The sequence below is a fragment of the Coffea eugenioides genome, chromosome 2 (genome assembly GCF_003713205.1).
Source record: "Coffea eugenioides isolate CCC68of chromosome 2, Ceug_1.0, whole genome shotgun sequence".
Classification (NCBI taxonomy): domain Eukaryota; kingdom Viridiplantae; phylum Streptophyta; class Magnoliopsida; order Gentianales; family Rubiaceae; genus Coffea; species Coffea eugenioides.
Window position 1 is genome coordinate 5,419,060 of NC_040036.1, and position 26,132 is coordinate 5,445,191.

At 37.9% G+C, this 26,132-nt stretch overlaps 4 protein-coding genes across 7 annotated transcripts; 1 reads left to right on the forward strand and 3 right to left on the reverse strand.

The window, feature by feature from the left end:
• The first annotated feature begins 137 nt into the window (after positions 1-137).
• On the forward strand, positions 138-5,243 carry LOC113761357 (transmembrane protein 87B). 2 transcript variants are annotated; one of them, XM_027304313.1, is made up of 5 exons: positions 149-774; positions 1,924-2,857; positions 3,439-3,534; positions 3,760-3,896; positions 4,480-5,243. In XM_027304313.1, exons 1-5 carry the CDS (start codon positions 497-499, stop codon positions 4,658-4,660), a joined length of 1,626 nt encoding a protein of 541 aa, XP_027160114.1. In that variant the 5' UTR covers positions 149-496; the 3' UTR covers positions 4,661-5,243. The 2 variants fall into 2 exon arrangements, with proteins under 2 accessions (XP_027160116.1, XP_027160114.1); XM_027304315.1 differs by lacking the exon at positions 4,480-5,243 and having other exon boundaries at positions 138-774; positions 3,673-3,762.
• Positions 5,244-6,613: 1,370 nt separating this feature from the next.
• Positions 6,614-9,602, reverse strand: LOC113762926 (pentatricopeptide repeat-containing protein At2g40720). The gene has a single exon (XM_027306569.1). The coding sequence runs from the start codon at positions 9,572-9,574 to the stop codon at positions 7,007-7,009; it is 2,568 nt and encodes an 855-aa protein (XP_027162370.1). The 5' UTR covers positions 9,575-9,602; the 3' UTR covers positions 6,614-7,006.
• Positions 9,603-9,851: 249 nt separating this feature from the next.
• LOC113760485 (glycerol-3-phosphate dehydrogenase [NAD(+)] 2, chloroplastic) lies at positions 9,852-14,442 on the reverse strand. 2 transcript variants are annotated; one of them, XM_027303079.1, is made up of 9 exons: positions 13,998-14,442; positions 12,738-12,874; positions 12,433-12,538; positions 11,954-12,155; positions 11,777-11,864; positions 11,473-11,620; positions 10,511-10,660; positions 10,278-10,427; positions 9,852-10,107 (listed from the first exon to the last, which is right to left on the reverse strand). In XM_027303079.1, the coding sequence occupies exons 1-9, from the start codon at positions 14,370-14,372 to the stop codon at positions 10,093-10,095; spliced, it is 1,371 nt and encodes a 456-aa protein (XP_027158880.1). In that variant the 5' UTR covers positions 14,373-14,442; the 3' UTR covers positions 9,852-10,092. The 2 variants fall into 2 exon arrangements, with proteins under 2 accessions (XP_027158880.1, XP_027158881.1); XM_027303080.1 differs by having other exon boundaries at positions 12,738-12,884; positions 13,998-14,075.
• A 2,874-nt stretch (positions 14,443-17,316) lies between these two features.
• LOC113763130 (probable methionine--tRNA ligase) lies at positions 17,317-23,720 on the reverse strand. 2 transcript variants are annotated; one of them, XM_027306858.1, is made up of 12 exons: positions 23,530-23,720; positions 23,154-23,252; positions 22,818-22,988; positions 22,531-22,608; positions 22,231-22,296; positions 21,815-21,928; positions 20,498-20,658; positions 20,323-20,413; positions 20,138-20,206; positions 19,637-19,728; positions 18,194-18,257; positions 17,317-17,795 (listed from the first exon to the last, which is right to left on the reverse strand). In XM_027306858.1, the coding sequence occupies exons 1-12, from the start codon at positions 23,593-23,595 to the stop codon at positions 17,691-17,693; spliced, it is 1,176 nt and encodes a 391-aa protein (XP_027162659.1). In that variant the 5' UTR covers positions 23,596-23,720; the 3' UTR covers positions 17,317-17,690. The 2 variants fall into 2 exon arrangements, with proteins under 2 accessions (XP_027162659.1, XP_027162661.1); XM_027306860.1 differs by having other exon boundaries at positions 22,543-22,608; positions 23,530-23,719.
• Between the last annotated feature and the right edge of the window lie 2,412 nt (positions 23,721-26,132).

The following is a 26,132-nucleotide window of genomic DNA, read 5'->3' on the forward strand; positions in this document are numbered from 1 at the left end:
TGGTCGGTCTCGGTCTTTAATAGTGACTGATTTTAGTTTTAATGCCCAAAAGCTATGCCGACTCCACTACTTCAACATAGAATTTTGTCCTGTTTAAGCAATCAGTAAAATTTGATAGAACTAACTCCGCTACAGAGCCCAGCCCCGGCGATAGAAAGTGTAACAAAAACAGAATGGGATATATATCCCTCGAGCACTCAAAATCAGAATTCCGAGATCCCATATTTAATTACTTCCGTACCTTCGTTGTTCGTAAGTTAACTCCAAAACCCAATTGGGTACAAGAGCACCTCAGCGCTGCTATTACACAGTAGACGACTGAGAGTGAGAGCATATAAATACCAATATAACGACTATCACCTTCATCTTCTTCTTTCAACTGCCTCTTTCTCTTTCTTCCCCTTTCTTGAGCATCCAAAAACTGGCCTTTTGCAGTAAAATTTCTTTATAATCAAATAGTCAATCAGATTTGTACATATCTAGAGAGGGGTGGGAAATGAGATACCGAGAGAGACATTTGTTTGATCTGAGGTGCATGATGAACAGGGTAGGAATTGGGCTATTACTAGAATTTCTGTTGGTGGTGAATTGGATGATGGCTGGAGTAAAGGGTTCGATTCATGAGTACAGGAATGCTGCGTTCATACCCCAGTACAATTCTTTTTTCTTTCTGGGAGGCAACGAAGGTCTTCATGCTTCAAGGGTTGTTGGTGACACTCAGAAAAACTCTTCTGATGATTCCAGTAATCCTCTTGACGGCAAGTCCTTTATCAGGTGAATTCGCTTCTTTCTTTAATTTTTTTTAAACATATTTATTCTCTTTCACCCTCTGTTCGCCCCATACCGACCCCCCCCCCCCCCCCGGCGGCCCAAAAAGGGAAAAAAGATACAAATACCCTCCAAGAACCTTTTCCTTTTTTGGGTGTGCCGGTGCCATATTGTGAAAGTTTCAATCTTGTTTTCTAACTCAACTGCTCTTGATGTACAGGCATTTTCATTTTTTATTTTCCATTTTAAAGGAAGGGGTTATTATTGGATGCGTTTTGTTCTTGTTTGTTTCATCGTACGGATTATTCCTATGGTTGAACAGCCAAGATTTTCAAAATTTTGCTGTCTCTCATTTTTTCAAAGGTTTCTGTGAAAATGTAGTTCGATTGTGTGGTTAATTTATGACGGTTTGCTTCTTTGGAAATCCGAGGGTGTGTCTAGTAAAGTGTTGATTTAACTGGATAATGGATGTCAAAGATTTATCAGACAGTGTTTCTGACCCGTAATACAAGATATGATACAGATTGATGTTGGGACAGGGAGAATGGTGGCATATGCAGCATTGACTTCTTAACCTGGATATTTAGATGGGAGCTCAGGAATGTGAAGTTGCATGATTGACCTTGCCTGTCTCTACATTCTTCAATACTGATAAATCCTGAAACAAAGGAGACAACAAATCATTGAGAATTTTTCGAACCATTATTGTGTACGCAAAAATCTAATCTTGGACAATTAAGGGCATAAAATCCTTATCATGTGCAATTTTAGTTGGCAAGTTTGGGATTCAATTCTATTAGGCAAGTATTGCCCTTCTTTATTTCTTGTTCAAAAGCACAAGGACGCTTGGACACTTGAACACTTGTCTTTTGCCACATATTGGATGGCATCTTGAGTTAATTTTAGGTTGCCGGCGATCAGATATCATATATGCATCATTAATTGAACGAGAAGAATATGATGTTAGTGTGCCAAGATTCTCTCCTTCAGCAATTTCTCTTGTGAAAAAGTAAAATTTACACAACTCAATACTTCTTTCAGAAAATATTGAAGTTTAATGCATGAATTTATGATGTCTTTTAGCAGGTTGAGATGATGACTTTTTCTTTTTTTTCCCCCTAAAAAATTCATTTGGCTCATTTGACATGTTTTCAGGTTTGACTCCATCTCTTTTAGGCGAACCAAGGAGGCCGCAAACAAGCAGAATGAGATGCAGCAGAGTACTGGAACAGTTGAAGCCATCATAGTTGAAGTGAAGGACAGGAACAAGATTGGGGGCTCTTTTATGAACTCTGATGCTATATGCTGCACTCCGGCTCTAGCTAAAGATGGATCCTGCAAGTTAGGAGAGGTTATAATTCGCCAGGAGCCTGATAATCCTGGTTGGCCAATGCGGATTCAAACCTCCTTTGAAGGAAAAAATGAAGAGGCAACAATGGTGCTCAAAACTGTTGAGATCAACAAAACTGGGATGTACTATCTATATTTCATGTTCTGTAATCCAGAGCTCCGTGGCACATTAATTAGTGGAAAAACTGTCTGGCATAACCCAGATGGTTATCTACCTGGGAAGATGGCTCCACTTATGTCATTTTATGGATTTATGTCTCTGGCATATCTTGCGCTTGGTCTATTCTGGTTTGTTCGGTTTGTGCAGTGTTGGAAAGATGTAATACAACTGCACTACCATATAACTGCTGTAATTGGTCTGGGTATGTGTGAAATGGCTCTTTGGTATTTTGAATATTCAAATTTTAATGCTGTTGGTTACAGACCAATGGCAATTACCCTTTGGGCCGTTTCCTTCAGCGCTATCAAAAAGACTGTGTCTCGCCTTCTCCTTCTGGTGGTCTCGATGGGCTATGGCATCGTGCGGCCCACCCTAGGTGGCGTCACCTCAAAAGTATTTCTTCTTGGTATAATATATTTAATGGCTTCAGAAGCCCTTGAGCTCGTTGAACATTTGGGAAATATCAATGATTTTTCTGGGAAAGCAAGGCTATTTTTGGTGCTACCAGTGGCTGTCTTGGATGCCACATTTATCCTTTGGATTTTCTCATCATTATCTAAAACGTTGGAGAAACTTCAGGTAACTGGCATAGTTTTGCATTGGACTTTCATTATGTTTATCAAGGTTCAGTATAATGCTCTTGCCTGTTGGATTACCCTTGATGGCACATCCCAAATTGCGCGATGACCACAGCCAAAGCTTTTGCTTCCAGTCAATTGTAACCCTAACCACAATATGCGTTCTGCTTGCTTAAATAATCCTTCAACTTCTGTCGCATGTGGTGGGTGGTGGGAAATCCTCCATTCCAAGGTGATGAAGCAAAATTATTTTGGACACTTGACTGTATGGTGACTATGGTCCATTATGGTGTTCTAGCAACAGCTTACACTGCTTCCCTAACATTCTGAAAATGGGTCATCCAAGTAATTTGACAATATGCATGTTTAATTAACAACCTTGGCCTATCTATTACAGCATTTGCAATGTAACTATTGCCTCTGATTGAGACATGTATAGATTTTTAGAAATGTGTATAGCAGCTTATTGTATGTGCAAGAACATCTGTTTTTTATATTATTGATATTGTGTAGCTTTTCTTTTGTCATTTAAGTGCCAGTACTGAAGTTAGTTTTTATGTTAAAACTGTTTACTGATCTCAGATTAGAAGGAGCATTGCTAAACTTGAGCTCTACCGAAAGTTTACAAATGCTCTTGCAGTATCTGTTCTGCTTTCTGTTGCTTGGATTGGCTATGAGGTACTCTCTCTCTCTCAAAGTTCTACTTTTGTTTGAAAACACTGTCTGGTAGAACCTGTCAGGATATGTAATTTAACTAAGTTTTCTTATAGAAGACATACAGTCCCTTTTTTGATTCTGAGATTTCTTTTCTTGTAGGTAAATGCACGTTCCGCTATACGTATATCGCACAATTTGATTTTTGTTACTTCTGAAACTTAAAATTGTTAACCTTTGGTGATTCAGTTATACTTTAATGCAAGTGATCCATATAGTGAACTGTGGCGAACAGCCTGGATTATCCCAGCTTTCTGGACTTTGCTTGCTTACTTACTGTTGACAGTAATATGTGTCCTATGGGCACCATCGCGCAATCCTACTAGGTAAATTTTCAATGACTTTTTGTTTCTTCATTGCTGCTTCTTTAATTGTCAGTGTTGCTGCATTTAGCATTTATGGCAATATCCTGGGATGGAAGAGTGTTGAGACATTGTTATTTTGCAACAAGATTGCTCAATGTCCTACATATATGACACTCCAACTTGTATGCATTTAAGAGGCCAGTAAGAAAAAGTGATAATATTGGTGCCCTTTATACTTTCCATTCTTCAACAACACCCTCAGGGGCAGAGAGAAAGAGAGAGAGGACAATAAATTTCCTTCTTGTTAGGTTCTTTTACGCATTCTTAAAGAAAATATTTCTTCAGAAAAAGTAAAGCTAATATTTTGTGCGTGAATCATTGAATCTCTCTCTCTGGAGCTTGCACTTAATTATTCCAGTTTGTAAATAATGAAATAATGAGATTTTATGAGCTAACTTGACTCCACCGTTCTGAATATTTAAAGGATTTCATCTTATGAATCTTCCCCTTCCTGTTTGATTTTGGTCTACACTAAAGGCAGCACAAATTAAGGAGAGGACTATCTTGAGCAACAGCTACTTATGAGATTAAATATGACCTGCAGATATACATACTCAGATGAGACAGCTGAAGATGAGGAGGAGGGCGTACCCTTGACCAGCAGTGGAGTAAAAGTAGCTGGAGATTTAGCAACCAAATTGGAGAGAAAGGAAAGAAAAGCTTCAATTACATCTGATCATGTATTTGGACTAGGAGAAGATCTTGAAGAGGACAAGAGAGAATAGTACCCTACTATCTTGTATCTCTCATGGTTCATAGATTCATGTTACATGCACGAGTTTGGCTACATTTTCGTGTTTATGTTGCAAAGGCTGCAGAAAGATTATACCATAGAATTGCGAGTCAAAAATATTGCAGTAGATCTCTTACCTGTGCCATAGTTTTCTGTTACGGATTGTTTTTATGTGGCGGTTGGGTTTCTGATAAGCTGAGGAGTCCAAGAGGTTTATGCATGAAGGCATTGGAAGCCATAAGGCTCGTAAATCATTAGTTTCCTCTTACGATTTTTCTTTTTTTTTTGGGGGTTTTGTTTTTGGGGGGCGGGGGGTTGCTGGGAGAATTGACTATGACAGCTCGGCACGAACCTTTTTCTATGGACGTGCAGAATTTTGTTGTTGTAACTTTGCCAGTCTTTACCATTTGAGCTGTCCAAGATGAGTACTCTATGCACTGAGAGGAATTTCATGGGAGTTGTAAAATGATTCTAGGATCTTGTATTTATAACCCTCTAGTGGGTTTGCCAATATCGATAAATTTTGTCAAAAAGATTGCTATGGCTCATATGAAATTTGAAGGTCCGTCTTTCTATTGTCTGTGGTGTTCCCAGGAGACTTGGATACGTTTCATCCATCGCGCGCTTCTTATGCTTACAACCTTTGGGCCATTGTATTTGGAGCGGCCTTCCCATGAGGAGAGACATTTCTGCTGTGGTTATTTATGTCGAAGCCCATGCCAAACTCTTTTATCTTCATTAGGGATGGCAACGGGACGGGGTTGGAGTGGAGGATTCTTCCCCTGCCCCCTGTCCGGTTGCCAAATAAATCCCCTTGCCTCGCCCCGCCTCGTGTTTCCCTGGGGGGAAGAAGACAAATGGATCATTTACATGTAAAAGGTACATATATCAGAAGCAAGGGTAGCAAAAGCTCTTGATAAACTGCCTTACATGGAGACATTGACCGGTTGGGGTGGAGGATTATTCCCCTGATCCCCTGCCCCCTGTCCGGTTGCCAAATAAATCCCCTTGCCTCGCCCTGCCTCGTGTTTCCCTGGGGGGAAGAAGACAAATGGATCATTTACATGTAAAAGGTACATATATCAGAAGCAAGGGTAGCAAATGCTCTTGATAAACTGCCTTACATGGAGACATTGGTCAATGACAAGCTGCTTCAAAAAAACAGCCAGATGAGAAGCTAGTCGTATAGATTCTTCTCCCATCACTTCCCAACCATCTCTTGAAACTATAAAAAGTAAGCTATCAAGGACAAGCTGTTTTTTCCAATATGACAGGAAGTATCCAATCAACAATAACTTTAAAGAAACAACTAATAGATTGCGGACGTGAGTCTCAACAAAAACTAGTTGGATTATATATGTATGTATGTATGTATGTAATTTTTTAAAATTTACTATGCAGGGGATAGGGCGATGGATGGGGCAGATGTGTGCTACCCCGCCCCATCCCAGTACTCTCTCATTGCCATGTCTAATCTTAATATTCATTGATGTCATTGCCACTCTTTTTCATTTTAATTTCAATGCAGTGAATGACCTGAGAACTATGACGCTTAAAATAATATTTTTTTTTTCATAATATTAAATGTAACCTGCGAGAAACACTGATATAAAGTTAAAACAAACTCACAACTCCTCGTGAGACTTGCACCAGAACCTCTGAAGTCCAGGGTCTAAAACATTTTTAGCGAGACCAAGGCTTCATCTGCCTTAAGTCGTAACTAGAGTTAATGGCAACTTTGATGAGAAAGCTTTCAACATCTCTACAGCAGGACTTGGATTATTCGGTAAAATGAAACATTTTCTGCATTCAAAATCCAAATCATGATCCCCCTAGGCGTCTAGATTATTTCTAGCTGTTCCAATGAATTGCCCTGCAACCGCAGGCATTTTCAACTCAACTTCGTCATTTCCTTGAGTAGTTTAGCATCAGGAAAGTCAAAGCCTGGGTTTCAAATTTTGGTCCACTTATGATGGTCAAATGACAAGGGTACACTTTTTACCTTCGCCATGTAAACAAGATACAAAACTGTTGAAGATATTTTGTAATTTCTATGATGATCGCAATTGGATTTTTGGTTTCTTCATCATGTATGTATATATGGCACCCAGTCAGTCACGCGTTTCCATTCTTTCCCTGCTCCACAGAACTCCGTCTTTGCCAAAATCACTCTTAATCTCATTCGAGAAAGAGTCAAAAACCTCCAAAAATATCCACTTGTATTCAACATTTATGGCTTCTTGTAGAATTCAAGTCCTAAAAGCTCCTTCAACATCAAAGCAACAGTTGCTGATGATTAAAAGCTGTTTAGAGAAAATCATATCCGATTCTCTGATTCTTAGACCGCATCTTCAACTTCAAGAGAATCTTCTGTTCTTTTCATATTACTCCTGAGACTTTGAAGTGCTTCATAGATTTGAATTGTCTTTCTAGAGGATGAATCACCTGAGAAGAAAACATCAACCTGGTTTTTCACTTCAATCCAGCTGCATCCTGGGGTCTTCTTTAATCCTCTTTGCCTCATTGATGACCTCAAATTTGCTGCCTTGTCTTGTAAACCAGCATCTACATACAAGTTCAACAAGGGTATGTAGTAGCTACCGTTGGTAGGATCCATCTTGAATAGACTTTGGGCAGCCAATTCCCCAAGCTCTATCTTGCGATGGACTTGGCAAGCTGATAATAAACATAGCCAGACGCTCTGGTCAGCCTCAATATGCATGTTGTTTATGAAACCATAAGCATCATCCAAGAATCCAGCACGACCTAACAGGTCCACCATGTTAATGTAGTGCTCCATTCCAGGCTCAACTCTGTATTCTCTCATCAGTTCATATAATTTCAGGCCTTCATTGACCAAACCTGAATGGTTGCAAGATGAAATCAGGGAAAGAAATGTCACACCATCAGGGTAGATACCAGAGGTTCTCATTTCATTGAAAAAATTGATTGCTTTAGGGAATTCTCCGTGAGATCCATAACCAGAAATCATAGTGTTCCAAGTGACTAAATTCCTAGTAGACGTGTTATGGAACACGTGCTCAGCATACACAAAGGATCCACATTTCATGTACATGTCAATCAAAGCATTCTCCATTTGAATATCATGTAGAATTTGAAGTCTCATCTTGTAAGTATGAATTGCCTTCCCTTTAAGCAATGCCACTGCTGATGAGATAGCAAGAAGAACGGTGGTAATTGACACAGGGTCCGGATACAAGCCATGCTGCATCATTTCAGGAAGAAGACTAATTGAAAGATCTAAGAGACCATTTTGGCAGTAACATGAAATTAAAGAATTCCAAACCACCAAGTTCTTGTTCAAAATGTCAGAAAACACAGTTTTAACCAGCCTTGGTTGTCCCCATTTAGAGTAAAATTCCATAAGGGCACCACCAACGAAGGCATCCAATTCCAATCTTCTCTTTATGACAAACCCATGGATACTGCAACCAAGATCTATATTTTCTAATCCCACACAGGAATTTATTACACTTGCCATAATATCAGGATCTGCTTTCATACCATTGGACTCCATTGCTTTAAACAAATCCAGAGCCTCCTTGAATCTCCTGTTTTGGCTATGACCTGATATTATAGAACCCCAAGCAACTACATCCTTTCTCTCCATGCTGCCAAAAACATCAAGAGCATTGACCAGACTTCCAGACTTTGAGTACATAGTCAAAAGAGAACTCTGCACAGCAAGGTTATTCTGTATTGGTCTTTTAACGATCTCTGCATGAATTGCCCTCCCAAAATCATACAATTCCATCACACTGCAAGCTACTAGAATATCTGATATAGTGAATGAATCAGAAGGAATTGCACCTGATCTCATCTGATAGTACATATCCAAAGCATCATAAGCAGTGTTATTCCCAACATAAGCTGAGATCATGGAGTTCCATATCTCAACTCCTTTATTTGCTACAGAGTTAAAAGTCTTTGCTGCATCTTCAACTAATCCACACTTAGCATACATGCTCAATAGAGAAGTACAAACATATTGTTCGTCCTCACAACCCACCTTAATCACATCAGCATGAACCTGCCCTCCGAAGTCTAAATATCGAACATGAGAACAAGCAGCCAATGCAGTAGATAACGTAGAAGCCACAAGTTTGTAACCCTCATTCTTTACCAATGTATACAGCTCCAGACTGTCATTCCACCATCCATTCTCATAAAAACCATTTATCATCGCATTCCAAACTACAATACTACTATTCTTATCCTGCAGCCTCTCAAAAACATTCCAAGCACCCATTGGCCAACCGAAATTGGAATACATATCAATCAACGCAGTTATCACAAAAGTGTCATAAAGAAACGACTTTCTAACAACATAACCATGGATTTCCTTTCCACTTCGAACACCAAAATTGGAATCGAGCGCACGAAGGAGAATACAAAGAGAATATCCGTCTGGGCTAACACCAGACGACTGCATTCGATGAAACTGAAACAAGCCCTCCTTGATAAGCCCATTTTTGAAGAACCCATCAATCATAGAGTTCCAAAATGTAACATCCTGAGCCACTGCTGTCGAGTGCGTCCCATTTTCAAACACCTGGACTGCATTGCAAAGAGACCCGCATTTGAAATACATATTAATGAGTGAAGCGGCAGTGTAAGGGTCAAATTGAAAACCCATTGTGATGATGGTGGCATGGATAGCGGTTCCATGGCCAAGATTTGAGAGAGAAGCACAGGCTTTGAGGAGAGCAGGGAAGGTGAATTTGGACGTACAGAGAGGGAAATAAGATTGTTTGGCATATAACTGAAGGGCCTCGAAATAACGTCCTTGTTGGACTAAATCTCTGATGCTGGAGTTCAGCAAGGAAGGTACATGGGTTCCAAACAGAGTTGATAAAGGGCGTAATTTGATCGAGTTGCGGTACATATCATCATTTTTTGAAGCTGAAAAAGCTTGTTTTGCTTCTACTTTTCGAAGCAGAGTTTCGTTTCAGGACATGGCGATAGAAGTATAACGTCAAAAGCTGGACCGACTTCCCGCCTTTTAAGTGTAGCGTGAAAGCGTGCTCAGTAGGATGCTTATTCTCACGACCATTCATGCATGAAGAAGGCATCTTGAGTATGGGATAACGTTTTCTCCTTTTCCGTTAATACCGACAGTTAATTGAAGTACGATATAAATACGATGAAATAGCAAGAATTTAGTACGTGGAATATTTTGCATTGATCAACAAACAAATGTTTTCTACAAAATTCTTCACCTCATAAAGAGGATGTTTTGAAGTAACGGTCTCAGAGATTTAAGGAAGAGGCGGAAACAGAAAAACGGAAGACAAATGATTCTGCTCTGATACTTCGGCCTGGAACCTTTTACAATAGCACTATCTGTTTAGAGTATTGCTGCAGTATCAAGTTTTTGTTTGTCTTTCCACCCATCCATAGGTTTTAAACTTCTTCAACCTGCACGAGATAAGAATTAGATTAAATTAATTAATTATTTAAAAAAAAAAAAAAAACACTCCATTCAGTATTACAGAAAAGTGCAACAGTGATGATGTGTAATCATCTAAGATCATGCAGGATCAACCTAAAGAATTCTCTTTCCTTGTGTTAATTGGACATGGGCAAACCTGAGGGAGGGCCATCAACTCATAAACTGCTTTAGTCGGTGTCAGTTCTTTGTCAATAATACGGGCAACTGCTGTCAAAACTGGCATTTTAACCTTATATTTCTGGGCCAGTGTAATTACGGCTCCAGCTGTTGATACACCTTCAGCCACCTAAAAGCTGAACCGGTTAGATAGCCAGTCCAATAAGTTACACCAGCTACACAAGTCTGCTAGTAAGATACTTTTTTAAGGACCTGATTCATGGAACTCAGTATATCATCAAGACTTTCCCCTGAGCCGAGGCGAACTCCAACCGTTCTATTTCTTGAAAGATTCACAAAACAAGTGAGCATGATGTCTCCACTTCCTGACAAGCCAGTCAAGGTTGTTGATTTGGCACCCATCTTCATTCAACACAGATCAGTATCAATAAATACTCAACACAAACAAAACTGTGGAATTGGCAACGCCTATACGAGAAACAGAGAAACAAACAAGGCAGGCATGACCTTGCCCTCGTAAATAAATTACCAAAGCACGAGAGAAGTCAAACATCATGAGAAAAGCACCAAAACAAAATGTCAAATTACTTTGAGCTGTCATAGAATATAGGTACTGAAATCAGATAATTAAACAACTTTTAGAAATATAGAAGGCCATCAGTAGATTCCGTAATCTATTAGAAGACAGCACTTTATTGCTCATCCTGCACATATAAATAATGTGCATGCATCAGAATGACAGTCAAGAAAAATATCACCATGGCATGATACTCATTAAAGCGAGACCTGCAATGATGTTTAGACCTCCAGAGAGTTTCCAAATAGTCCGATTGACATTTAATTTAAACCCCCAAGTTTTTGTTAAAATCCTAATTTGCAGTTGGACCAATGTGTCTCTTCAAGTGCATAGCACTACCAGCCTCAAATTCTGGATTTGCTACTCTCTAATTGACATGTACAAGTAACTTGAACATGAAACACATTTCTAGGGAAACACACTTAGATGCTTGAACATACAAGTATGCATAAGCACAAAGTTAATAATTCAGGCAGTTATAATCTCATAGACAATTTTGCTTCCTCCAAGTGATCAAGGAGAAAGTAGGATTGAAGCAATAAGTTACACGATACTCTAGCCTTGGATAACTTGTAAAGGGTATCCACTAATGGTTGACATAACATCAGTTTTCAGATTTCCACGCAACTTAACTAACCTTTGTTGCCAACCAACGTATCTCAGAGCAGCCTTGTGCAACTAATGCTGCCATTGAATTGTTACCCAGATTGAGTCCATCCACAATCCCAGCTGCTATAGCAAGTACATTCTTCAGCGCACCTGCAATTTCAACCCCTGTAACATCACTGCAACATCAAGGTTACAAGCTCAGCTGAGCATTTAGGAACAAGATTCAGCCCAATGAACCCATTTGCCAGTAATATACAGAACTTCTGTGTGTCAGAAAGAAAAAGAATGATGTTTTGAAGTCTTCTTCTCTAGATTTAAAAGAAATCTGCTACCTGGATGTACTAATCCTCATGTTTCTAGAAGCTAAAAGTTGCTGAACTGCATCTGCCATCTTCTTGTCCTTTGATGCCACCACCATTGCTGCATTTAAGAATAGATACTTATAATCACGTCAAACAACAATTTCCCATCTAAATTACAGTCTTCACAATAAAACATATTCAACTGACCTGTTGGCAATTTCTTCATCAATTCCAGTGCAAAAGAAGGTCCAGATAGAACAATAAAAGGCTGGCGAGGATTTTTTAGTGCTTTTGGAATTATTTGGGACATCATTCTTAACGTATTCAGCTCCAAACCTTTGCTGAGGGATATAAAAGGTAAGCCCGGATCAACAAATGCAGCAATCTCCTCAAGGAATGCTGAGCTGAACTGCAATCAAATTTAGCTGACAACCTGTGTCTTATTCATAACATCACAGCAGAAAAGAATCATAATACTCATTATAATATTTGAAACAGTAGATTAAACAGCAGCTGTTGATTATTCGTGTAATGAGTCGAGTTAATGGAAGAAACTGGCGTATTTCAGGTAGGCTGGAAAATGTGAAGAAATAAATAAATAAAAGCACAACCTGATCCAACTTTTTTGCTTGGAAACAAGCAGCAACACAAAACACCTATGATGGGTGGGGGTAGAGGGAAGGTACCTGCACTGGTACAGCATGGAAGCAGAAATCTGCACCCATCAAAGCGGCTTTGGCATCAGTCGTTGCAATAACATTTTCAGGTAGCTGGTAGTCAGGGAAATACTTGCTGAAATCAATGAACAATTAAGATGAGTTCAAAAGAAAATCAGATTTTATGCTGAAATGGGAAAGCAGAAGGAAAAAGTGAAATTGCATGAGAGGACAGTACATTGACAGAAAAGGGAATTACAAGAGTGCTGGATATACAGCTTTTTGCAGACATGTGCAAATAATGGTACAGAAGAGAGCAGGGGAGAGGAACTCACCAATTATGGTGTCTCTCATTTATAGATAGACATACTTGAGGATCCCGTACAAGTATATTAACTTCTAGTTGGGCCTTTCTTTCTGCAACATGAGCAGCCATTGCTGTTCCAAAAGATCCACCTCCGAGCACCACCACCTAAAGTCCTCTAGTCAGTACCAAATAAAAAATAAATTATCCTTAAAATCCCAGAACAAAATACCACCACATCCTCCAAAGAGGGGGGGAGGCCTTGAAATCCAAAAGGAGGGTCTAAACATAACCTCAACAGGAATGATGAATAATGAGTCCTAAGTGGTTAACAAATCATTCCTCTGAGCATCGTCACCTTTAAGAAATGACTAACCAAGTTCAGGGGCACCTGGAGTCTGGCCACTTGTTGTCGGTCTAGCAAGGGCTAGGTTAAGCAACGTCAAACTGTTTCCATATTGTCAGTGCCTACTGTGTTATGTTATCATGGAAAAAACCACCATTTCGAAGCCAATCCAGGGTATCAATCAGTTTAGATGGTTAATTGAAACTAAATATTGAACTGCTGAGCAGTAAGGAATTTGTCCAAAACAAAGAAAAAATATGGCTCTTACCAGCTTGACTTCTGCAGATGCTAGTCCATTTTGGACATGGTTTTTACACTAATGATGAAGGTCTCGTGAATGTGTTTTAGAAAGTTCTTTGCATATGATTTCCATTCAGTGAAACATCTCTTTCATCACTTTTACATTCCAATGGATCAAATAATTTCTTTAGAAATGCATTCAAAGGAGCTACTCTAGGTCACTTCCTGTAATGGTTTATTTTTGGAAAGTTAGAAAGGCTTTATGCAACTCACAGCAAAACGTCATACTTCACCCGGTGAACTTGGCAACCTCTAATGTACAGCAAGTAAAAAGCTTGTCCAAAAACCAAAAACTACTGATAACAGGCGCAAAGCATCTCCAAATCCAAAACTTACAGATATATTCAGCCGTAAGAAAAATTTTCCAAAAAGAAAAAGCAAACCTTACAGATAAATAGCAGTAAGAAACTTTTTTCCATAACCGAAAATTTCTATAAGCAAAGGAGCTACATTGATTGAAAGTGTCCTCTTATCAACGAGACAAGATAATACAATCTCAAAAAAGCTATCAATGAATAAACTGCAGGTGAATTTCCACCCACATTGTGCAAAAAAAACACGCACATGTGATTGAAGACAGATGCGTTTCACATCCAATTTACAAAAGATAAACAGGAAAAATGCATAGAAATGGAATATTACTACCTTGTTAGCGCGTTCAAGAACGTCTGTTTTGGCCTTGGAGCGCCAAGAGCGGGACCAGCGAACCAGCTTCTCCCAGGCCACTTGTACCACCTTGCGGCGGTCCTTGGAGCTTTCAGGCGGCGAAGATGGAGGTTCCATAGTTTCATCATCCGCGGGAGCAGTGCTGCCGCCTGAAGAAGCGTAAAGAACCACGGAACTGGATTTCACAGGAAACTTTTGCACTTCTAGGCTGCAAGTAGGAGGCCGCCGTTGGTAGTGGCACCGGCTCCAATCAAGCTGACTTGTAGTTCTATTGTTACTGGTACTGACAGGGAAGAAATGGTGCGAATAATACGCCGACGGCAGCGGAGACTCTAATCGGAGCGAGGCCACCATTGGTTTTGCGCCTCCAACAGAGCAGGAAGAGGCAGAGCAAGTGGTGTGTGCTTTTTGTCTTCTTCATCCACTGCTTTTTGTGGGTTTGTTTGTTGAACCACTGGCCTTTTGAGTACTTGTATCGCTATCGTCTCTCCAGTCTCCACAAAAACAAATTTGTTTTTTAAAAATTAAATGCGAGAGAGGGAGACGGAGCCTTCCTCTTTTCTCAAGGAAATTTTGGATTTTTTTTTATTTATTTTTTGTGCTGAGTACCGTACAACCTTTTACAACTGGTCCCATCGACGAAGGAATGGAGATGGACCCATCAATGCTATTAAAAATTCTAAAGGAATTAAATTACTTCTAAAAATATTTTTTAAAAAAATCCTCAGCAGGAGGTTTTGAACCCGGCCAATTGCGCTAGTACTATGGTACAGTACCAGATTTACAAATTAAATCACAAGGGTTTTCCGCCGCCCCAAAAAGTTTCTTCTTATAATTTAATGTATTGAACCGGCTCTTAGGATGGTTCGAACGGTATCGGGGTAGCCTCCTTAGTTTTCAAGATCATGTGTTCAAGTCATTTCTCTATTACTTGTGTATTTTTTAGAGGCGGGTGCACAAACGTAGAGAGATTTATCCGATAACACTGAGATACTCTCTGTATTAATAAAAATATATATATATATATATATATATAATGTATTGAACTAACGACAGTGAAGTATCATTATCATTATTCAATTATTATCATAAGTGAATAGCTAAACTCAACTCAATCATGTTGTTCCACTAATCAATTTAATTACCGGTGCCACCACCATCCTCTAACACGGTTCACGCGCTTTCAAATTCTCAAGGCGCCCCCTTCGTGAAATTTTAGCTTCAACTATTACGTATTGTAGTAGTTAATATTCTTCCCCCTTGCGTTGCTTCTTTTGACACCCTTTTCACCTTGCCACGAATATTCGCATTCTTGTGTGTTTAGCTAAGTATAGTACTCCCAGTTATTTTCCCCTTCCAATTCCAAACCCTTTATTATGGTTTTGCTCTTTTCTTGATAACCATATATTTGATTATAGGTGTTCATCATCGTCTCCAAAATCTTTCCGCAGGGCAGAGCCCCGGAGAAACAGGTCTAGAAGGTACTCTGGAGTAAATCATGGAGTAGTTATATATATATGTATATAGTTGCTGAAGATATGTGAGTAGTCTTGATATTACTAGCTAGTACCCAATTTTGAACTCAAGTATTTTTATTCGGCTTTGTGATAACCAGGTTGAGAGGACCATGGGCCAGCATCATCACCACCACCACCACGGCCACTGCCATGGAAGGCATGACGGCCCATATGATGATCCAGTGTTGGCATGTTGCTGCTGTCCCTGTTCGCTAGTTTCATCCGTATTCAGGATGGTGAAGAGGTGCCTTTTTGTAGCTTGTTACCCAGTGTTGCAGTGTTTTGGATGGGATGATCACCGACATCACCATCATCACAGGCATTTTTATTGATTTTTTTTCCCCTCGTTCTACTCCCAATTGAATAATTATTTTTAATCAAATCAACTCTCAGAAGCTTAAAGCTTCAATACAAGCCATGCTTCTTCTTCTTCTTCTTCTTCTTTTTCCTTTTCTGGAGTTGGAAAGGAATGGAACCAACCAAATTAACTTTCTTGGGGAATAGTATTTGATGTTCTCACTTGCTTAGTCCCTTCCACCCTCCTGGCTGGATATGATGAATTAGTGTGTATTTGAGAAACAATGCGAAAGAGCAAGAAAAGATCCAAAATTGACATCAACGGTCACAGCTCGAGAGGCAGGAGAATCTTACAGCCACTTGCTGCTGCCAATGGTCACTACTTTTCGAAGGTGGCGGTTGTTTTGTTTTGTATGACTGTATTCGGAACCTTCTTGAAGTTGCAGCATTTTTGGATGGCTGAAATTTATATTTTGATTTCTTATTCAATGGGTTCACATGATCGGATCGAATCCAATCATTTTGGATTTCTTTTACAAAGTTGATTCCTAAACCGCAATTAGCGCTTGGTATTCGAATCTCGTACCATTTACTTGTTTGGAGAGAATATGTGTAGTAGTAACTGCGTCACTGTATCATTCACTAGTCACTACAAAACCACAGAGCCCATCGGAAAATCAAACGTATTTCTTTAGGAAATGCATTTGCATTAGGAGTTAGGGCAAAAAGTAAAAGAAAGGGACAAGAAATAGAGCCCTAATAATCAACAAAATGGTAGTGATGGACATACTTAGCTCGTTATTTGGACGGCGATGGTCCATGGTTAATATAAAAAACACATGACACACGCCGTTTATTTTTTTTTTTTAAGAAAGAAACAAATTGATACGTTTCAAGAATTCTCACGAATATAAAGGCAGTTTTATGAGAAAACAGTAAACAACCTAATTAGATCACAATACTCAATTCATTTAACATATTCATTCGAATCACATTTATGCTCTCACGCTGAAAATTTCAAGGTCCGGGCTCTTCTTGGTGGTTGTTTAGTTTTATTAGGAGGACAAGTGGAACTAGTACACTAGTACGGAAACTTTTTTTTCCTCTGTTTCTGCAAACAAAATGTGAAGTTGAACACATTGACCAAACCTCATAATAACGCCATTTCGCATCCGCAAATTTTGACCGAGAACCAATCAGAACGAAATTGCTTGCAGGGCATGGTTTCAAGTTTCGTGCCGCATCTCCGTTCTTTCCTTTCTACGCAAACGGAACTGAGGGCCTAAAGAACGCGATTCTTGGTTGCCGTCCAGCGCTAATGTTTCGACTTTCTGACGCCTGAAGCGGTGAAGAGTGGTTGAAAAAGACACAATAAAAGAAAGAATATCACAGACCTGCCCTCATATGCGAATGTAGGGATGGCATCAGATTACATAAACAAGATTAAAAAAAAAAAGGTTTCATACAGATATGCGACGTAGGCGTAATTATTTAAACCAGATGGGAGCTTCCAATAATTTTGCTCAGGGGAGGAATGTAAATTATTCTTAAAACAAATTACAACAAATTATGGTCCCTACGCTTTATGAGAACCACCTACCATTTTCTTCTGATATAACTATTGAGTCCACGCCCGGCTGTAGCAAAACCGGGATAAAGCGTAAAGAAGAATGACTCTCTACGATTCGAGCTTACAGTTTGTACACTATTTTCAACACCCTTGCATCTAAGAAGGCAAGAAATAATACGCATGCCCCAGGAAAAATCCGAAAATTCAAGGACTCTGCGCATAAGAGGTTCAGACTGCAAAGTATTCTGTCTGATGTTCAAACGATCCTGGTACTATTAATCCGCTCCATCATTTGATGCTGGCATTGGGAATTGAAGACTTGCACGGCCCAGCAGATGTCATAAATGGTACCCCTTTGAATGTGGCTATCCCACTGCTATCGGTCAAAAGATGCTGCAATCGAGGTAACCCCATGTTAGCATTAGTTTACAAATTATAGTGAACAAAGATCGAAAATGCAGCTCACGCAGAGTGAACTCCAAAACGTCAAAATTCAACCACATAAATTACTCTTTAACATGTTTTTGCATACATATCTCTGATCTATTAACAAAATTTACTTCCATACAGAACAGGAGAGCAATATTTCAAATGCATGTAAGCTCTACAGCTACTGGTCAGACAGTGCCAACAAGCTCAGAAATGAAGTGGCACGAAGTCTAACAGGCCAAATCCTGGGTTTCCAACAGTTTCATCAAATTGACGAACATCAAAGCCATCACTAATGTTCCCAATATTCACCAATAAACTAACGAGTCATAAGATCCATGTATTGAAGAGGAAGTACATACTGGAGTTATCTTCTCCAACTGTTTCTTTTTGGGGTTCAGAACATCTTCTGGTTTTCCCTCAAATCTGCATGGAAACATTGGAAGTAGAGTGCAAGTTGATTACACTATCTCAGTTGAAGAAAAAAATTTGTCTATTGAACAATAACACGAGTTATTATACAGAAACTTCCTGAGTAACTAAAAACTGGTTATTTAGATACATAATTTCTGAATTCAAATAACAAATGGTAATTCATTAGAAATTCTGGGCTGCTTAACAAAAGCATAATAGATTCTACATTATAGTGCATCCTGCTTTAGTATATTGATAAACATTCAGCAATAAGCAATCACATACAAAAAATCAGCTTGGTTATAAGCAATAATAACATGGCCTTATCTTCTGCTTCAAGCTAGGTTTTGTTACTCCAAAAACAGCAACACAGTTAACTTACAAATTGGATAATGCAATTGCACTTGTATGAAAATAATTAAAATCATATACCACACGGGCACACCAACAAGACCTCTTCTTCTCTTTCTCAAGAAATCTAAATCAACCAACCAAAGCCTCAACAGTAAATAAGCCTAGGACAAGAAGACAACCACAAAAGAAATCTGTTGAAGACAGCCCCAAAAGAAACCCGTTGCTGAAATCAACAGGTTCCCCACAATATCTATGTTTCAAAAACCCCTCTATCTCATTCCCAAAGTTTTTACCAAATATAAGCCAGCCGAAGAGAAATGATAAGACTGCAAGCGAGCGAGCAACCAAAAGATGAAGGGAAAAAGAACAATGCAAGGAATTTAGTAGGATAATTTCCAAACCAGAGAGAGTTGGTAGAGATGGAAATAGGCACATTTATTTCTCTGATTCCCTGCTTGCATTTGTCTGAAAACTTGAAATTTAAAGCACGAAGAATTTGTTCAAGAAATTCCTTGATGTCTATTATGATAGGTAGAATTAAGTTAACTAATCAATATCCTAGTCCATCTCCATATCTGCACAAGTATTTAGTCCTTTAAGTAGAACTATAGAATGCCTAAACCTGCAACGCTGTAGTGAAACTATGTTTCCTAATGGATTTAGTTGATGATTATAGTGACAATAGTTACTATTTGAATTTACACTGATCAACGTTCTAGTTCATCTCCTTCTCCACAGGTGTAATGTTTCCTCTCCGAGATATTACAAAAGAAATTAAGAATTCCAGAGAAACTTGACAAAAGAGAAGTATCCCTCAACCAAACAAGCTAAAGAGTCATGAAGGAACTAGAATGTAAGATTATTTATTATGCAAAACACTTAATTTGGAACAAGAAAGAAACTGTTGCAAGAAAGCAATCATACAAACTGCAATACAGAACAAGAAATTCATTTTAAAAGCATGAGAAGTGGCAGTGATTCTAGTTCCTTTGTTGATTTTTATAATCATCACTATAAGTTTCATTCTAAACTCATACCCAGCAAATGTAACGGATTCCCCAATTTTGGCCCCTTCTGGAGCTATAAGTGGCTCCACAACAGAATGATCCTGATTAGAAGCACATAATACCTGGAAAGAAAAAGTAGCAATAATATTAAAAATACAACTTAGACACTGTAAATTAAACAGAATCTGGATATACAAAGAAACAATCGTGAACAAGCATCAAGCCCACTTTTTTGCATATTAAAATATGAGTAAAACACAGAAAGTATCTTATATGAGCAAACTCTCATTACTGATGGCCTGCTCATACCAGTTACTAACAACGTTAATTTCTAAATAGGGTCTCCAGTGTAATAAATGTCCAGATTGTGCATATTTAAATGTAACAGCAACCTCTAGCATAATATTTCTCGCTGTTGAGCCAAGTTGCCGCTTATTAAACGCCACATCAAAGAGAAAGCACATAATGCGCAAGGCATATCAAGAAAATTAGAATAACCCAAGATGACAAGGAAAAGAAAAGAAGAGGTACCAATCCCTCTGACAGGATATCTCTTAGCTTTGAAGGTTTTACATTTGTTATCAATACAACATGGCGATTCTGCAAGATACAAAGAAACAGCAAAAAATATTCTAGAAAGTGAAGAAAATTCAAAACAAAAAACTGCTTTAAAAATCTAAATACACAGGCCGATATCAATCAAACATTATCGATACCGTCAACTGCTCAGGACTAATAAATTTAGCCAGACCACTGACGACTTGTCGAGGTTTGCTCTCTCCAATATCTATATCCTCAACAAGTAAGCTGCAGCACATATGGACAAAAGAAGAACAATCATTTAACCTATCCACTTAAGCAGGGGATCTTGAATGTCGATTTAACATTTACCTGTCAGCTGATGGATGTTTAGACACTTTACGAACAAGACCAATCTGTATCTTGAGCAAACTAACACTGACTTCAGTATCTTTTGTATGTTTATCAACTGTTTCTTTACAAGTTACTTTTTTATTGTCAGCTGCTGCTTGGTCTTCTGCTGCATCCTTCTTCTTCAGGTTTAGAAGCATAACAAAGTAGTCAGAGAGAGAGACATAGAAACCAATGTCGAACTAACAAGATTTACAAGACAATTGTCAGCTTCTAAAGAAAGGTCCATCATTCAATGAGTAGAGAGCACAAGACAATAAATATTCAATATCATCGCCATTGTTTCCCAAGGAATCCTGTAATTTAATGGAAAGAAAATACAAATGGCAAACCTCCAATGCTTTCAAAACATTACAAATTAATGTTTCCAAAATACTGCAAGAGAGTTGTATATCTTGTGAAGCCAATGCATAGATAAAAGTTTAAATATTTAATTGAAGTTTACCATAATATTCAAGATCTGATTTTAAACAAGTTATGGAGAGGAAGTAGGTATTCAATTGCCTTGTTCAGGAACTTCTCCAGAAACATGGATAAAAGTTTTTAAGTAAATATGCTTGAACAGAATCAGGAAAGGACCTATTTTGCTGACGATGAATTACAACCACCAAATAGTTAAAGTGGGAAAATTCATGCCAGTCATTCTTGACAATCTTTTGATATCCCTCCCTCAATGTCAACAAATGATAACTTGATTTGTTAGCTAGCATATGCATTGAGATCTCACAATGAAATCTATCCTAACAGCATGTAAGACAGGTGATCTAAATTAAATCTATAAAAGAGAAACTTTTACAAGAGGTACCAGATCCCTCACCTGTATTCATGAAGGAAATTTCATGCAGATGAATTCCACCCGTGACTTTCGTAATTCTCAACAAATCCAAGCGGCCAACTTTATCATACTCACCACTAACTAGTCAATGTTTTAAATGCAAAAGCTCCAAATGAATTTAGCAAATCCTATCACATCAAAAGATTATACCTACATCTCAGATTTCTCATGCACGGCATTCACATAAAGATATCTTCTTGTGATGGTCACATGTTAGTATCATGTGCATGTTTCACACTCTGGATATAAATGGATAGAAGATATACAACTTTAAGCAAATTCTTCAGAGTGTTAGCAGGGGAAAAAAAAAACTAGCCTCAGCTTATTCGACAGTAGATCGACTCAAATTAGTGACTCTTATGGTAGTCCAAAGCTCAAAATTAAAAGCTTATTGGCAGCAGCTATTAATCTAGTTTTAACATGTTATACGATGAAAGACATACCGTCTCAACACCCTTCACTACTTTTGTCTCTGCTCTAGTACTTGTAGCTTCTTTTGTCTCTTGCACTTTCTTTGTGGTTGACTCTGGTTCAACCTTCTTTACATTTTTTACTACCTGGCACAACCATTTTAAAACAAAAAACATATTCAATGGCCAAACTGTTTTTTTCTGAACTAAAGTGATGTCCTGCAAAATAAAAAAGCAATAGAATGTTTGTTTACTGTTTACTGTTTACTCATTGCCGTAATGCTACTCTTCAATTAAACGTAATAATCTTTTTCTAATCTGGATATGATTCATTACAGTGACACATTTAAGCTTAGCTAAAGTTATGAATAAGAACAAACAAAAATTCACAACTTTAATGCTACATACATGTTGGTTGAAATGTATGGTTAACTATAAAAATAGCATACCGGTGGCTCAAACTGGACCTTCTCTATCAAAATCCTTTCAAAGCAATCTCCAAAATCCACCTTGCTCTGCAAAAAAGTAAGAGTAATTAGAAAGATTTAACAATGTGCAACAGGTTTGTACACAAGACCGCACAACTTCAGGAGGAAGACACAACATGTAAGTGGTTTTCATCTCTTTAGATTTCTTTTCTATTGTGCACTAGGAAGAGTTAAGGATAAGACATCCCAAGTCTCCACATTTCAACACCAAAGGTTCACCTTCTAAGAATAGACCAATAAATTCGGTGAGAATATTATTACATGTTGCCTTGCCTGGATATAGTCCACCCATCTCATAAAATGTGGCAATTTTGCTCTGTCTGAGTTTGGAAGACCAATCTGTCAATGCCAGATGACACCAAGATACTGAAATTAACATTTGAAACTAAAAATTCCAATTAAAATGAGTGCCTTTTGCTAGAATCCAGACACAGGGACACCAGAAAGACAAAACAAAATAATAAAAAAATTTTACTATAACAGATGTCCAGATATTGATGTAATTGAGCATTTCTCAACATATTAAAGTTAGAAGAAAGGCTAAATACCACAAATGGATGCACTGCTGCAAAGACAATAATATCAGCTGCAGTAGGCTTCAAACCATTTGCCAGGAGAACAGACTTCTTGGTCAGGTCTTCATTCAACTCATTGAGAACCTTAACAGACGGGCTGGACTCTATAGGAAGGCTTTCCACAAATGCTACCCACTTAGTCAACTGTCACAAAAATATCAACTAAAATCAGATATTACATTCACTTGCATACAATGCAGCATAGATAGGCCAAAAATTAACAGCACTACACCACAAATCCACAACTATTGTACTCATAAACCATATTAAGTAATCAAATTTCATGAATTACAACAGCGTTCTTCTTACCTCTTTGTCATCCACAAGGGCATCCCCCTCTGACGACGACTTCGTAATCTTAGAATACAAGCTCTTAAGGTTACTATCTACATCACTCAGGTAGACTTTCTGCATTTAGACATAAACAAATAATTACGACGAACAATATTATCATGAGTTTTCAATGTGAACAGTTATCTCTAAAGAGCCATATTCTTAAAATAAACACGAGAAAGTGATTGAAAACGAACCGCGATGTATGTTAGTAACTTAAAACATCTAATACTAAATTCCACATTAATCGCTGGAATTAATAGTATAACAATTCCACAGCCATGGGAAAAGAATCATAATCTAAACTTATGAATGAAGTAGATAAATCATTAAATTGTAAAAGAAATCTGACCGAATCTATAGAGTAATATCTACAGAGAGCAGTAACAATCTGTCGCTTCAGATTGACGGATGCCATTCTTCTTCCGATTCCTTCTCTTCTCTCTTCAATTTCAGGTGTTCATTAACGATTTTTGCAATGATTTAAAAACCGCGAGAAAATTGATTTGAAGGGTTTTAGACGGAGGAGTGGAAACTGTGGAATTCTGGTTTGTCCTAGATTGGACCTGACCCGAGAAACATGCCAAGTCCAGTCGAGGAAATTACTATTTGGGTCATTCAGAATTCATTGCCCAACGCAAGGGATCCATATTGGCCCAAGGGATGTCCCAGGGACATTGGTGCTCCCTGGCCAACGGTCCAATACCCTGTTGGTTGACCCGGTTCAAATGTTAATTACAAATTACAGGTAAAATCGGTTCTAATAATTTTTTTTGGGCCAAAAATTAATGGAAAGTGGTTTTCTTGCTACCTTTTTTTCCAAAAAAGAAAAAAATTGAATCTAAGATTTTATAGCGCATGCTTTTCAATTGTTCTCATGCATAATGAAGTTGGGGCAAATGACCTGTTTCGTCCTTCATATTTTGGAAAATATTCATTTTGATTCCTCGTTTTTCAAATGAAACAAATTAGTAGTCTATCACATTCTAAAATAAAGCAAGTCAATCCCATAATTAAATCCATTTAGGGGTAAATTTGGAACATTGCTTTAGGGGTAAAATTTTTGTTTTATTTTTAAATTTTTCCTTCCTTTTTTATGTTGACTTAATGGTATTTTCTCAAAGAAATTTTATTGCTTTTAGAGAGAAAACTGAAAAGGTTGTTTTTTATGTCATCAATTTCTTTCCTTTTTATGTTACATTCGTAATATGCATAACTAAGTGCAACTAGATGCAGAAGAAACAAAAAGTGATATTCCTTTTATCCCTAAAATTTATATCAGGTTTTCATTTTGGAACTAATTTGCTTCATTTTTTAGAATGCGAGGGACTAATTTGCCACATTTTAAAAGTGAAAGTCAAAAAATTATTTTTCAAAATGCGAAGCACAAAGCAGGTCATTTTCTCATATAGTGAAGTCATTGAATTACATGCTCAATTGTTTAATGGTGATTTTCTGATTTTCTATGCATGATGCGCATTGTCCTAATGTATTTATTGTGCGACAGAAATATTTTTATCGTAATTGTTCTTTGCATTAATTTGTTAATAAATAAGTTTTGATTTCTATGGGTTTTGTTCCGTTTCTGTATCCTTAATAAAAGTGTAGGAGGCTTTGGGTTAATTGATAAGTATTTGACGGATAAGGCGCTAAACTTTTGAATTCGACCCACCATAAAATTGGAGGATCTCCTCCCTCTGAAACATCCGACTTGTCTATACAGCCATGGACCCTACAAACAATGTGGCAGTAAACCACCACGATAGCGCACCAACACGAACCAAAAGCACATTTCATTTTTTTCCTCTGGATTTATATGTTTTGCGCGTATAATTTTCTCTAGTATGTGGTTCTCATTCTTTTGATGGTATTTAGAAACCGAGTACAAGGATGGGGCAAAAGAAGATACTTTACCTGGGGAGAAGAGAATAAATTGACTCCACGGAGAGTGTGGGAAATCACATGTTTCAAATTAGTCGCGTATTCCAGGAAAGAACGGAACAACGCATTGCGGCCTAAAAGAGTTTCAAAATAAGCAATGGTCCGCTAGGTCTGAGCTAGAAAAGGGCTAGTTTTGCATGATAAAAGAGAAATAAAAAAAAACCCCACATTTTTCAAACCTTGCCTTTCACCGATTGCCATATTATGTGGTTCTCACACCCGTCTGGTCCGATGATTATTTAATCTCCGTCGATCCCCCTTATTGACTCAGTTGGACCTCCCTTAAAATAGGTTAAAGTAAGAATAGGAGTAGATATAAAATTGACTATTGACGACTGTCGAAAAAAAAAATTGGTTTATCTGTAAGAATACATGCGTCGAAAACCAATAACTGGTTTATCCAGTTATTTATTCAAAACCAATAACTACTACTACTACCACCTTATTTGGAAAGCCATTTCTCCCTAAAAAATTTTCACTTGTTTTTCTGTGAATATATTTTTTAATCATTATTTTACTTTACATACATCAAATCATTACAATACATTTTTCTACAAAATTTTCAAAAAAAACAGCAATCCAAACAGATATAATAAGTGGATGTGTTTGGCAAGAGATTATTTGAAATAATTATTGTAACTTTTTTTTATTTAATGTATATAAAATGAAAATGTGATTGAAAAGATTTAAAAAATGTGTTAAAATATATGTGTGTGATGTAAATAAATAATTTTTGACAAATAATTCTTATCCAAACTGTTAGACTAATTCTTTAATTTAATTTAATTTTATACTTCTCACACCTCACCACACTCTTCCCATCCCGTAGTAATCAGGTCCAGGAATCCTAAATCTGACTATAGAAAAACTCTAAAGAACAACCCTCTATCAATGATGATACAGAAGTCAATTGAAAAATTAAGGAGAGAAACGCCTAACCCATGATGATTGAGAGGTGATAAGTTATACGATGGCTGGAATCCACAGTGCAAGAAAGGAATACGGTGCGAATGT

What these genes read in the sequence shown, in the direction of transcription:
- LOC113761357 (XM_027304313.1), top strand. Translation starts at nt 497, where the DNA reads ATGAGATACCGAGAGAGACATTTGTTTGATCTGAGGTGCATGATGAAC. An exon ending in GACGGCAAGTCCTTTATCAG is followed by an intron (nt 775 to 1,923) that starts GTGAATTCGCTT and finishes ACATGTTTTCAG; the next exon opens with GTTTGACTCCATCTCTTTTA. An exon ending in AAACGTTGGAGAAACTTCAG is followed by an intron (nt 2,858 to 3,438) that starts GTAACTGGCATA and finishes TACTGATCTCAG; the next exon opens with ATTAGAAGGAGCATTGCTAA.
- LOC113762926 (XM_027306569.1), bottom strand. Translation starts at nt 9,574, where the DNA reads ATGTACCGCAACTCGATCAAATTACGCCCTTTATCAACTCTGTTTGGA.
- LOC113760485 (XM_027303079.1), bottom strand. Translation starts at nt 14,372, where the DNA reads ATGGTGGCCTCGCTCCGATTAGAGTCTCCGCTGCCGTCGGCGTATTAT. An exon ending in TTCTTGAACGCGCTAACAAG is followed by an intron (nt 12,875 to 13,997) that starts GTAGTAATATTC and finishes AGAGGACTTTAG; the next exon opens with GTGGTGGTGCTCGGAGGTGG. An exon ending in GATGAAGAAATTGCCAACAG is followed by an intron (nt 11,865 to 11,953) that starts GTCAGTTGAATA and finishes TCTTAAATGCAG; the next exon opens with CAATGGTGGTGGCATCAAAG.
- LOC113763130 (XM_027306858.1), bottom strand. Translation starts at nt 23,595, where the DNA reads ATGGCATCCGTCAATCTGAAGCGACAGATTGTTACTGCTCTCTGTAGA. An exon ending in CAGCAGTGCATCCATTTGTG is followed by an intron (nt 22,609 to 22,817) that starts GTATTTAGCCTT and finishes TGGCATTGACAG; the next exon opens with ATTGGTCTTCCAAACTCAGA. An exon ending in AAACATCCATCAGCTGACAG is followed by an intron (nt 20,414 to 20,497) that starts GTAAATGTTAAA and finishes TATGTGCTGCAG; the next exon opens with CTTACTTGTTGAGGATATAG.